At 40.2% G+C, this 13,442-nt stretch overlaps 1 protein-coding gene across 3 annotated transcripts in view; it reads left to right on the top strand.

Moving 5' to 3' along the window:
- The window catches only part of LTA4H (leukotriene A4 hydrolase), a 322,194-nt gene extending 310,462 nt beyond the window's left edge, over positions 1-11,732 (top strand). For 2 of the 3 annotated variants that reach the window (XM_085653897.1, XM_085653896.1), the window contains one exon: positions 11,015-11,732. In XM_085653897.1, the coding sequence (XP_085510023.1) occupies positions 11,015-11,141 (127 nt within the window). In that variant the 3' untranslated portion in view covers positions 11,142-11,732. Of the gene's footprint in view, positions 1-10,933 lie in introns of all 3 variants that reach the window. The other variant, XM_085653898.1, reaches the window with a different exon arrangement.
- Positions 11,733-13,442: the final 1,710 nt, after the last annotated feature.

Genomic DNA, 13,442 nt, shown 5'->3' with positions numbered 1-13,442 from the left:
TCTGGTCGAATTCTGGGCTGCTCTGCCAGGCAGTGTGCTCCCTCTTGCCTTTTCATGATTGGCTCCTTGTGGATATGCGAGGAGTTCTAGGATGCACCTGCACTTTGCGAGTGGTACAGAGACCAGAGAAGACTGCAAGCAGCATTGCCAGCACCCCCACATTTAAATTGTTAGACAAGTATCCTGAAACACGGGTCTAGAGGTACACAGCACTGGCTGCACCAACAACCATGAATACTAAAGACTTTAAACTATTAGTGGTATAATGCTCTGCATTTTTCCACAGTGCATCTGGTATGCCAGGCAGTGTGCTCCCTCCACCTTTTGTTATTCAAGGTGTGTTCTTCAATTAACCCCATCAGAAATTCAGTCAGTTATTCACTATGCGCGGAGCTCCTCACTTTGGAATTCAGAAGGACTTTATCTCAAATTTCATATGGGCGAATGCTTTCTTTGTCTCTCCTCTCATTGACTAATTTCGAGATAGAAGAGCAATTAATTCAAAAGGGATTTTTATTTTTTAGTTCAGAAGAAAAGTTTATTAAAGAGGTGGAAACATACAGTACATGTTACTGATTAAAAAAAAAAACAATACATCATGTACAAATTCCGGTGGAGATATGAGTAAGATAAAAATTTAAAAACAGGGCAAAAGGATAATCGGGGAGCACACAATGCATATATTAGGGGGTTTAAGTACTTCCTGCTGAGATGGGGTTGGTAAGGAGTATTTTAATGCACATTTATCAAAAAAGGTTGTGACGGGCATCCATAACTGAATTCGCTTCATGGCCATTTGTAGAGGAAACAGGAGAAATGTATCCAGTTTATGATTATGGCATACATCATACCACCAAGCTTTGTAGGAAATCTTCGTGAAATCTTTCCAATTTCTCGTTATCTGCTGAAAAGCAACTGCTATTAGTAAATCAACCATTCTGATATTAATTTCGTATTCAGCCCAAATTGGGGAAAGACTTCCCAAGAAAAAGTCCTTTACAAAGAATGGGGCATTGGTACCAAAAATTAAGTTAATTTGAGACCAACTGTTTCGAAAACTTATTTACAAATGAACACGAAAAAAGCATATGAAACAAATCGGCATCAGGAGATGCGCAAGACCAACAAGTATCCTTTACATTGGAGAATCTTTTATTTAAGGTGTGAGTAGATAGTAAAAGCCTATTGTATGTATAAAACAATGTTTGTGTTAAACTAGCTGTTCTGGAGGTTTTACGTATCTTATTCCAAATCTTATTCCACATTGACGGGGACCATACTACACTAAAATCCCTCTCCCAAGCGATTTCAGTCGTAGATTTTTGTCTAGGTGTACCCTTGGATTGGAGAAGAGTATATAAAATAGAGGCTTTAGGTTTAGTACGTAAAAGAGTGGATAAGTCAGTAGGCACATCAGTGACATGAGAATTACTAGAATCACTGGTAAACCTAGTGTATACGTCAAGTACTGTACCTCGGAGAATATGGTATTTAGAAATCAGGGCAGCGTGTAAATTATAAGTCTGTTGAAGGAAAGGAAATAAATTCATTATTTGAAAATAATTGATGGACCCAGATCAAACCATGTTGCCGCCAAGACTTTCAATAGAAGGGTTTATTGTTTATTAATCGTCGTATTGTGCCAAATGGTGGACGCCAAAAAGGACTCGAGTATCGGGAGTAAAGGGGCGAGAAGTTTGGAAGTAAATTTAAATAGGAGAGAAGATAACGTTTGGGGTTTACGGGGAAAAAGATTCTTGAAAAGAAAAGGGGGACAAGAACGAACTTTCAACTGATGCCCATAAGGGGCTTATCTGTGGGGTCAAGCAGCCAATATGAGGCTTGCCGTAATAAAAAGGCCTTCTGATAAACAGGAAAGTTGGGAAAATTAACCCCTCCCTCAGTTTTAGGGCGCATTAATTTAGAAATACAAGCTTTTTTAGTGTTCCATAAGAAGGGAGACAATACTGAGTTAATTAATTTGGGAGAGATGGGGACTGGAATGTTGAAAATGGTATAAAACCAAAGGGGAGAGCATCATTTTTATAGTGTCTCTAAACGGCCCCACCAGGAAAGGTATAGGCGATGCCATTTAGTAGTAAGATCGGAAAGTTTTTTAATACAATTATTCAAACATAAAGTAACTGTCTTTAATCGTGGGCGTGAAACTCAGTCCCAGGTATTTGATATGAGAAGATTTCCAAGTAAAGTTTGTTGGGGCAAAATCAACTTTAAAAGTAAATTTAGTTAGAGGTAAGATTTCACACTTATCTCTATTCAGTTTATACCCTGAAACCAGTGAGAAAGATTGAACTTCCTTTAGAAAGGCAGGAACTGATTCACTGGGGTTGGAAATAAAAAGGAAAAATATCAGCGTAGGCTTCTAGCTTGACATGAGTGATCGGAGTCTAAAAACCATGTATTTGTGTGTTTTGACGAATCTTTGAGAGGAAGGGTTCTAGGGCTAAATTAAAAAGAAAAGTAGAGAGGGGGCAGCCTTGACGCCAAGGTCAAAAAAAGGCGAGATGAGACCATTAGCACAAACCGCAGCGCGCGGACTAGAATACAAAAGTGAGATCAGTGCTTTAAACTTAGGACCGAAGCCCAACCATCGGTGGGTATAAAATAAATATTGCCATTCAACTCTATCAAAAGCTTTCTCTGCGTCAAGCACTATAGCAGCGAGAGAGTGTTGTAAATGCGGAGCTTTAGATAAAATATTAAACAGTCTCGTATTATCATTAATGACTCGCCCTTTCACGAAGCCGGATTGCTCCCTGCCTAAAATATTTGGTAGAATAGGGTCCAAGCGTAAGGCCAGTGCCTTGGAGAAAATCTTATAATCTATATTAACCAATGAGATGTGTCTGTAGTCCTTAGTGTTTCAGATCTTGCCCTCTTTAGGGATTAGACATGTTTGAGCCTCTGAGAAAGAGCCTGCTGATTCCCCCAAAGAGTTAAAGGAAGTAATCCAAAGGTGTAATTTAGGTAATAATAATTTAGAGAAATGGGGGTAAAATTCGACAGTAAATCCGTCAGGCCCAGGTGCCTTATCTTTTTTCAAGTGTTGAAGTGCTTCTAAAAGTTCTTGTTGTTGTGTCTATTTCTAAGTGTGATAAATCGGGAAACGTTTGCTGAGTTTTATGTATGGTTGAGAAGAATTGTGAAAGCATATGGCTTGTGAGATTTGTTTCGGGCGCATATAATCTGTTAAAGTGCAAAGTCATTCAATATTTCCGTGTCATTAAATTTTAAGATGGAATTCCCATCAAAAATAGAATCGATATTTATTTTATTGTGTTTGGTTTTCAAATAGTTAGCCAAAATTTTACCTGCCTTATTTTTCCCACCATAATATTTTGCGCTAGACTTCAGGAGGTAAAATGAGGCACTGTCAGTAGATTCTTTATTAAATTGCAATTTCGCTGTTATAAGGGCATCAAGAACATCTTTTGAATTGGATGTGTAAAAAGAATGCTCCAGTCTCTTAATATCTTGAAGCAGGGATCTCGAGCGTCTGCGAGCAATGTTGCGCTTCTTGGCCACAAAGCTGATATCACTCGCTGAGGCCTTAAAGGCGTCCCAAATAGTTGAAAAGGGTAAGGAGGTAGTGTTTAAGGAAAAATAGTCGTCGAAGAAGATGGAGAATGAGGAAGAGAATGTAGGATCCAAAAGAAGGGAGTTATTAAATCTCCATCTTCTGGGCACATTAACTTTTGGTAAAATATCCAAATCAATCGAAATGGGGGCATGATCAGATAACAATATAGGTCCTATTTCAGCGTGCAAAAGTGCTTGTGAAATATTGTGGGGAAACAAAAAAATAATCAATGCGTGTTTGGGAGTGATGCACAGGAGAATAAAAAGTATACTCTCTGGTGGTGGGGTTACACAACCTCCAGGCCTCCAAGTTTGTGCTGAGTAATCGCATGAATGAAGGATTTATGTGGTTTGTTAGGAACAAATGGAACTTTGGAATTTCGATCAACAAAGGGGTCAAAATCTTGATTGCAGTCTCCTGCTAGAATAACATTATCTTCCATGCAAAGGGCCATCTGCTGGGCAATTGAAGTCCAAAAGGAGGAATCGCCACCAGTAGGACCATATACATTGAAAAAGGAGACTGGGACATCCTTCAGCAGCAATTTAACATGGAGCCAACGGCCCTCTGTATCAGATTCCTTTGATATAAATTTACAATCAAGTGACTTACGACAGAGCATCATAACCCCATTGCGTTTGCCATCACCGCTTAGAATAAAATATTTCCCCTACCCATCCTCGTTTTAGATTTGATGACTCATTGTCAGTTAGGTAGGCCTCCTGTAAGAATACAATATCAGCATTCATCTTTGCTAAGTGGGTCATAACTCTGTCGTTTGATAGGGGAATTCAACCCTCTAATATTCCATGATACTAATCTCATCGGCATGACAGTTCAAGAGTAAAAATAAACAAGGAGAAGGAACAGCAAATCGATTCAGTGGAATAATCAGAGGATATATAAGGGAATAAAAGTCAGAAATATGGTTACCAGGGCCCAAGTGTAAGAGAGAGGACAAACAGAAAGTAGAGAAGGAAGATAAACAATTGTATAAAAGTCAGGAAGCAGAAGGAAATATATCCGTAACTATGATTCAGAGGAAAAGAATAAGAAAATAAAGATAGGATGAGAAGAATAAATAACACAAGCTGAGAAATAACCACTTCAGGAGAAAGATCAGAAGGATCAGAAAAGAGAACAGGATAAGATATGCAGAAAGAAAAGAACTCGACAACGTCCAAAAGGGAAATAAAGAAAATAGAAGAGATAAGCAAAAAGACTAAGAAAACAAAGAATGGGAGTACAGGAGGAAAACATACCTACATAAGGAGAAACCAGGCAAAGACTGGGGAGGGGGTGGAACCACATGGAATGGACGAATCACCCAGGGATCAGCAAAGCGGAGGACCGGGAAGACCTCCTAAAACAAAGGTAGGGAATCTGTGGCGACAAAACAGAATCCGTGTTAGTATAATCCGTAAGAAGGAACATTAACAGGAAAATTGAGGAACATTAACAAAGTCTCAGAGAACAAACACAGCGTAAACATCTTCAAGTATGCTATTAACAGGGAAAAAACAACATGCAAACTGCCAAACATCAAAAAGGAGAAACGAGAATTCGGTCAGCATGTCAATGAAAGAACCATATTAATCATTCAAAGAGGATGCAGGACCAGAAGAATCCATGACATTTGGCTTACATGAATTGATAAAGCTTTGTAAACGCACAGGATCTTCATATGTGGTGGTTTTGTTATTATATGTCACTTTAAAGAGGCATGGATGAAAAAGTCCATATCTGGCACCTATTGAGCGCAGGTCAGGTTGCATACTCAAAAAAGCTTTGCGTCTGTTGGCGGTAGCTTTAGCATAGTCTTGCGCAAAATACAGGGAGGAGCCAGACCATGTGACTTAAGGAGATGCTCTGACCACTGAAAGAACCTTCAACAGATCTGTATACTCAAAGTACAAGATGACTCCTCTGGGCCTTGGCGGGGACGTAGCGTGAGCTGGAAGACGACCTAGCCGATGCGCTCGCTCAATGTTAAGGATCATCCCCTCTGGCATATGGAGCACCTTAGGGAGGCATGATTTGAAAAATGTAAGAGTGTCCCTTCAAGTCCTTCTCCCAGGCCACAACTGCGTAAGTTGTTGAGTCTACTGCGATTTTCCAAGTCTTCAACTTGTTTCTCAAGCGTAGAAACCCGAGAGTGCAGATCAGACAGTAACACCGGTTTCTTTAAAGGAGGATATATTGTGTTCAACTGACTCTAGCTTCAAGTTGAGACCAATTGTCCATTAAGACTTGTAGTTTAGTATTAGTCTCTTCCATGAATGGCCGAAGAGCTCTAATCTCCTCCAATAGTAGCTCCATTGACACTGGTGAAGCCGATTTAGGCGGCGACGGAGGATCCTTTTTTAAGCGTTTAGTGTTGGATTTCCCTGAAGCTGCAGACAAAGGCTCCATTGTTGTATCGTGACTATGAGGAGAAGAAGCCAGAGAATCTTCTAATTTAGAGAATTCAGAAAAAATCTGTTTTTTTTTTTTTAATAAAAATGTGTTTGGATTTGGAGAGAGAGGGGTGAGGTACTTTCGTTCTACCCATAAAACACAATTATCGTGCTCCGAGCCAGTGCTAGTATACTAGGGATCAAGCCCGGCTAACAATGCATTGAGCGCAAAAGAGCAACTTCCAGAAAAAACATGGGAGACTCCTCTAGTCAATACAGTCAATTGCAGTTATTTATCATGCCATCATCAAAGTACTGGTATGCCAGAGATAAAAGTACACATCCAAAATCAAACTATCTCCAAATGGATGAACTGCGACTTATACCACCAATGTTGGAAGGAAAAAACAATATATGAGGCAGTACACCGCAAAAAATGGTCGCGTTGAGCTTGTGAAGGACAATCCCCCTTGACAAGTATGCTGATAGAGGAGAAAAGCAGTGGCATTAAGGTAGAAAAGCCCTGCAGCCCAAAGACATGCTTAAAGGCAACCATAACAATTACTGCATATACTTAAGTGAGGAGACTGAAACAATGTCCAAAATGGAAGGAAACTGCAGTAAAATGCCACTGTTCCTCCTCAAACTGCCAGTCAACATTTTTGGTGTAAAGTTAGTGAACGTATGGGCATTGGTGATCCGAAAAGAAACTTCAACATTGCTGTGAGGAGACACGCTCGCGGGCTTAGAAATTCAAAATGGCGGCCGCGCTAAGGGCGAAGCCGCTGTAGAACTCACTTCGGTGAGAAAAGGCATTTACAGTCCACAGTTGAAGTCAGCGGGGGTCTCAAAGCAAGCACCGGGTCTTCAGAGGTCCGTGTGCGCCTCCGTCCGAGTGGCAGCAGGGCTTGAAACGCCGAGTCTTCCCGGCGGACCGCAGAGCTTCACCCGGGTGCTGCCATTCACTCGAGTGCCAAGCCACGCCCCCTCAAAAGGGATTCTTGATTTGAGAAAATTCGAGAGTTGGGAAACAATAGGAATCAAAATGATTCGTATTTATTTTCCCAAGCAATAAGTAAGAGATTGCTTTGATGCCCATCACTTAGGAGATGCAAACTTTTACATCTTATGTGGTCATTCTTGCGGGAAATGCTGCTTTTATTACTAGTTCTAAGCCTTGCCATTTTGTCTTAACGCTTCAGTGGGTTTCAACAAATGGGTGATCATGTTACCTTTTATACTAAGAGGCTGAAGGTACATTTCATTATTTGGGTTGTGGCTGCTATAGTCGGTGAGTGCAGTTAAGGATTTACACACAGCTGTGCTAGTCAATCTCTATCGCTCTCATTAAACATGAACGTATGCGTGATATTAAGACCAAGACCCGCAGCTTATCTGTTATGAATAATTCATCCGTAGAAAGCCGGCCACCACCGCAGACACATCCTGCAACTTGGAAGTACTGTCTGTGGGTTAGATGCACCAAACAATTTTGCATATGCAAGAAGAACTTCTAAGCGTTGAGTGAGCTGCATAAATCTACTTCAGTTCAGAAAGGGAATTTGTTAAAAGCTCATTTGGAATGCACATTGACAGATCTACATGTCTGCAAGCTTGTGAGTTGGTGTAGGAGAGCGGGCTTGAGAATCTACTGTTGTGCTACGTCAGTGAGTCATGAAAGGCTAAATGCTGTAGTGTGCCACTTTGAACCAGAGGAACGGGTCTGCTCCGAAAACTCATTTAGTAATGCACCAAGCAAGCAGTGGTCAGTCGGTCAGTCAGTATGCTCTGTGCCTCATGGAGAAGCTGCTCTTTAGCATGAATCAAATGCAGCTCCGATTCTTTTACTCTTAAGACCTTCACAGTTGTCAATGTACATTTTGCAAATTTTGTAAAATTAGCACGACTAGTCCTTTAAAGCTTTACATGATTTTCATTCCTTCCATCAATGAGGAATTGACCACCAGACAGCCCTTATAGGGCCATCGAATGTTCATTAGCCGGTCGGTGATTCACTCTTGCATATTACTTTGAGAGACTGACTTTCAGCAGTGATGTTGGCGCTATTGCATTTCACCAGGTCCTCGTTTGAGCAACTGGCAAAATATTTGGATACATATTTCAGTTCCTGCGTTCGAAATTGTGAATCTGAGTTAGTATTTGTTCCAGGTCAGAATACCTTAAAAGTTCACAAAGACGTTCTTTATTTTCAAGAGTAGTCAAGATTGACAATTAAGAGCCTTGTCTAGAGTTTGGTGGACAGGTACTTTGTCGCCAACATGACGGATACCTTGTTTACCTTATTACAAGTGTATTATTTCCCATTGCACTTGTTTTGAGGCCGACTCAATAGCCTTCATTTTTGTGATGGAGTCTGTCTGCCAAACTCTAAATTAGGCCCTTGGATGTTTTTTAGTCTTCCGTGAGGAAGAGAGGGTTTCAAAATATGGATCTTTTGGGAGCGCAGATCATTCACTTCCATAATGGAATTACCACACTTGTTTACTTGTCCGGGAGTATTTCAAGAGTCTCATGGTGTGAGTTGTATCAATTTTATGTGGCAATTTAGTTTCAGGCTAGCTTTTCCATTCTTAGTATGTACTTGGCGCTACCAGCATCGTTGCAGCATTTGTATAGACATGGTGTTCTGATTTTGACAGATGCTGCCAATCCAGTTCAGTACATCTGCAGAGTAGACTGGGCCATCCACTGACAATTAACTGAACTTTGCAACTTGGCCTTGGTCCAGCTGGGTAGGAGAGCCTGCAAACATACGTCACTTATGGTATAATAACATAATGATTGGTCTGTAATTATGTATTTAAATGTTGTCAGTAGGAATATATTGATTGTAGAATGGTGGAATTTTTGGAAGTGGCATGTTAGACGGCTAAGGATGCTCCAGTTCTTTATCAGTCTGCTAACTCCTAACCTATCATTCTGGTCCTTCATGCAGAAAGCTAACCAGCATTGGCAAAGCCAATAGGTCTCCATATGCAAGAGCTATTGACTTTACCAGTGTGTTTTAGTCATGGTGTGCATCAGCATGGCTAAAAGTTAGCGGAGTATCATTCAGCCGTGGCATATGCAGGTAAGAGCGGTGTGCCGGTGCGATTTCGACAGACTACCATGAAGGAAAATTAAATAATTAATTTTCCCTCGTGGTAGTCTGTCGAAATCCCCCCACTCGAACCCAACGCCCCACTGATCTTACCGGCTGGTGTCAGAGTGTCATAGACAGGGATGGAGTAGAGAGGCGTAGGGTAGGATGGCTCAGAGTGGAGTAGCGACGTAGAACGGAGTGGCGTGGAGTGGAGCATTGCATACTGAAGTGGCATAGTGTTGAGTGCCATAGAATGGAGTGGCATACAGTGGAGCAAACTGTCAGTGGACTAGTGTGGCATAGGATAAAGTGGTGTAGAGGGCAGCGGCATAGAATTTGCAAATTGGAATGGCGTGGCATAGAGTATTGTCATGGAGCAGTGTGTTAAGTGGAGTAGTATACAGTGGAGTGGTGTGGAGTAGAGCATTCTGGAGTGTCAGAGTGGAGTAGTGTAGAGTGAGTGGAGCGGCATAGTTTTTTAATTTTTTTAGTTGAGTCGTATATTGGAGTATGCATGATGTGGTAGCACAGTGCCATCACAGCAAACACATTTTCAATTTTAATGACTATTAAGTTTGCACACATAGTTTTACTGATGAAACTGTACAGCGCACAAACTATAATATATGGAAATCAGCATCACATAGTGCATTGATTTGTTTTGATCCTATTAAAATATTTGTTTCCACTTCATTTCAGAAGTACAAAAAAGTGCTTTACTTGTGCTTTCCTTATTCTGATATATTCTGAAATATTTGTGCCGTTTAACAGTAATTTACATTTATTGCGTGCTACAAAAAATAACCTTCAGCTTCTTACGTTCCCATACCCCGGTGGATGGTAACCAAACCTCTCGTTGTAATGGAAAAAGAAAACTAAACACCAAGGTCCCTAGGAGGCAAAGCCTAACATTTGACTTCTGTCTTTGAATGCACACCAAATGTGACCAGACAAACAAAATGTAAAGGCTTGTCAATCGCTTCTAAACTCCAGCATGGTTATTTTGGGGGTGTTTCAGCACCCCTACTTTCAGCGCATATTACATGAGCACGAAATTGAGGGAAGGATTGTTTAAATTATGGTATTGGTAAAGAGCACAGTCTACGAGCTTGTTCATATACATTTGCATTGTTTTCCGAAGTACAGAGAAACGTGTACCAATCTTGCTTTTATAATAAAACCTGTCCCATATATTGCCTAGTCTTCGGAAGCTGTCCTCTTGCCCATGAATGAATTCAATGAATGAGCATCCTTGAGTACAAGAGAGGGTTTGTACAGTTCTGAGGGAGAGGTGAGATCAAGAAGCTGGCAGTGGACCAGCATTCATTCATTCATGCATGCTGCTCTTTCCCTCCTGCACCAGTCCCTCACTTCACTTATAGGTATGTTTGAAGAGACTATATACCTGTGCTTTTGATAGAACGTGGTGCGGTCAGTGTCCATGAACCTTGAAAAGGCGGGTTTGGCAAGAAATCGGTTGGGGTGTAATATTTGCAGTGCGATCACTTCAGAGTTAAAATAGTCACTTTTCATGGACTGTACCACGATTTAAGATTGTCTGCTCTTGATTCAGTGTAATGTGTATAATCTTTTCTTGCATTGTCTCCCTTGATGACTGGAGGTGATAAGTGTGTTTTGTTTCACTACAATTATTTTTGCAAGCTCAGGCTTAATTGTTTACAGATGTAGAATGGCTTATGCGTAAAATATTGCAATTTAGTTGTAGCCGTGTATTTAGGGAATGGTGTTCACCCAGCTGCAGATTCAACCAAGAGTGGACTGCCTTTTACGTGCGTTAAATTAAGTGGCCGTTTACATTACTTTTCTCGCTAGTAAGTCGCAGATTATGACTCAATCTTCACAGCTCTTTATTGTGTTCCGTTAATGTTTTGTTGCATCTTTGTTTCCTTACAGGGACCTCTATAACTTCGAAAAGGCCCGCACGCAAGCAGTCAACGCGTATCATAAGCACAGACCCTTCATGCACCCAGTGACGGCCATGCTTGTGGGCCAGGACCTGATGGTGGACCCCACACACTAAGCCGCTTTTTAAGGGACAAGATGGCGCCAATAAACTAAGTTCTGTCGTGTAATGTTGATTTCTTAAACCTGCAAGACTAATACCTTTCTTAAGCACTACTACGAATATTGTTTGTCAAATGTACAAGCTGACATTGTGTAATGTACATTAACATTAGATTAATACAAAGATGGGAACTGTGGTCTTAAAAAGCAGACCTGGAGAGAGCTTTTGCACCCTGTAAACAGTATGTTATTATCCTGCATTTATTTATAATACAGCTCCGATACACACTTTTATATATACATTGCACAGGCGTACATTGAGACAAGTGTTTAAAATAAGGTAAACTGACAGCGAGCTGATATTACATGCAGTGGTGTCCCAAATGTATGCTTTGCCTGTTGTGCATTTGTGCACCCGAGGTGACCTGCAAAATTGGACAACCTTCTCAATTTATTTCAATTTCTTAGATGAGTGGCATCCACGTTGTGATTTTAATCATGCACTTTGAAAACTGTTGTGATATTTATCAATTTATAAATCATTAATGAAGTAGTGGTTTTAATGCAAACTTTAAAGATTAAAAAACAAAACTTCTGGCACCCTTTATAACCGAATGCAATTCCTTCAGCTCTTTGGATTTAAATCAATCATTTTTTAAAGGAAAATGTTTCTGTTTGGGCGTTTACTTTTTAATGGGGTGTATGCCAGCATAGGTAAAAATATATAAATTCTTCATTGCAGTACTATTAGTAAATAAGATAATGGGCCTGATTCAAAAGGTGATTTAGTAACTCAAACCCCGAATAACTACTAAATCACTTTTCCTGATTTACCAACTTCATTTTGCAATTTTGAAAATGTATTCAGAATGACAATGTGTAGAAACCCATACCGAAGCACAATTTGAAAGGGGCATGTTATGGGCAGTGATTCCAAACTGCGAGTTGGTCAGGTATGTTTCAATTGTTTGCAACCATAGTTTGTCACAAACCATTGATAAGTAACCAGTGTGGGTGATAACTGACTTGGGAAGGGGACCCTGTGGATGCTTCTTAGGGATGGGAAACCACTGCTTACACTCACTGATTTTGTTCAAAACTGAACCTGTTTTTTTAAAGCTGCGCGGGTTACTTTAAGGAATTCTGGCCCTTTTAAAAACGAGCATTGGCAGAGCCAATAGGTCTGCTTTGTCCTTTAGCCTTTTGGCAATTCTTCTTTTGTCTTGCCATGGTTTTCGCTGAACTTTGTTCGGGAAGCTGCCAGGTGCTCTTCGATCTTAAAAAAAAAAAAAAAAAAAACTTTAAAAAACCATTAACTGAAGGCAAAAAAAAGTATTTAAAAAACACACATTACCACAGTACTGCTTGGCACTGAAAGCAACTACTCTGTGAATATGCTCCTTGTGAAAGAGCAGAATGCCAGAACTTAAAGTGAAGTCAGCCAATGGCTGAAGAGGCGTGACCAGTTGCCCCTTGATGCATGCTCAAGCAAGTTAGAGAAAAATGTGAATGAACAAACAAATGGATAAAGTGTGGCTGAAATCTAAGTAACTATTTCATGCATCTAATTTAGTAAAATCAAAAGGTCTTGGCTAACACAGACCTAAACAAAAATATCAATCGTTCTGCCATTGGGTGACTGTTTTTGCCTTAAACAAAAGGAGGAATGGGATGGGAAAGAAAGGAGTAAAGGGATGGGAAAGAAAGGAGAAAAAAATGAAATGAATGGGAAAGAAAGGAGGAAAAGGGATGGGAAAGGTAAAGGATCAGAAATAAAAATGTGGAAAGGCAGGGATGTCAAAGGGCTGGGAGAGATGGAGGAAAGAAAGCAGGAAGGTAAGGAATGAAAAAGGACAAAGATTAAAGAAGGAGAAACAACGAAAATGAAAAGCAGGGCGGAAAGAATGAAATAGAGAAGGCAAGAGATTTTTAAAAAAGCAAGAAAGAAGGAAATACATTTTAAGTGTTACAGGTGCTGCAAATTAAATACAATAAAGGCTGGTTTTCTTCCTGGGCAAAGTTTATGAAAGAATCATTGGTGAAATTGAGTCCAGAATAAACATGTTCTGAAGAACTGTCTGCTTATGAATACATATATAAAATATTGAAACTTTTGGTTTGTGTAATGTATGAAGAGTAAAAAGAAGCTAACTTAATACAGAATGTTTTCGAATGGGTGCTGTTAAACAATATCAGCCAGATAAACAAAGGACACTGAAAGTAATTTATGACAGTATTCGCAGGAGATGGGAACTGATCATGCCGGCTCACATCTGATTTAAAGCCTTCTTCTTTCACCTCAGGCTTTAAACACAAA

The sequence above is a fragment of the Triturus cristatus genome, chromosome 4_1 (assembly GCF_964204655.1).
Source record: "Triturus cristatus chromosome 4_1, aTriCri1.1, whole genome shotgun sequence".
Classification (NCBI taxonomy): Eukaryota; Metazoa; Chordata; class Amphibia; order Caudata; family Salamandridae; genus Triturus; species Triturus cristatus.
The sequence above is the reverse complement of the archived record's forward strand: the minus strand, read 5'-3'. Positions and strand labels throughout refer to the sequence as shown.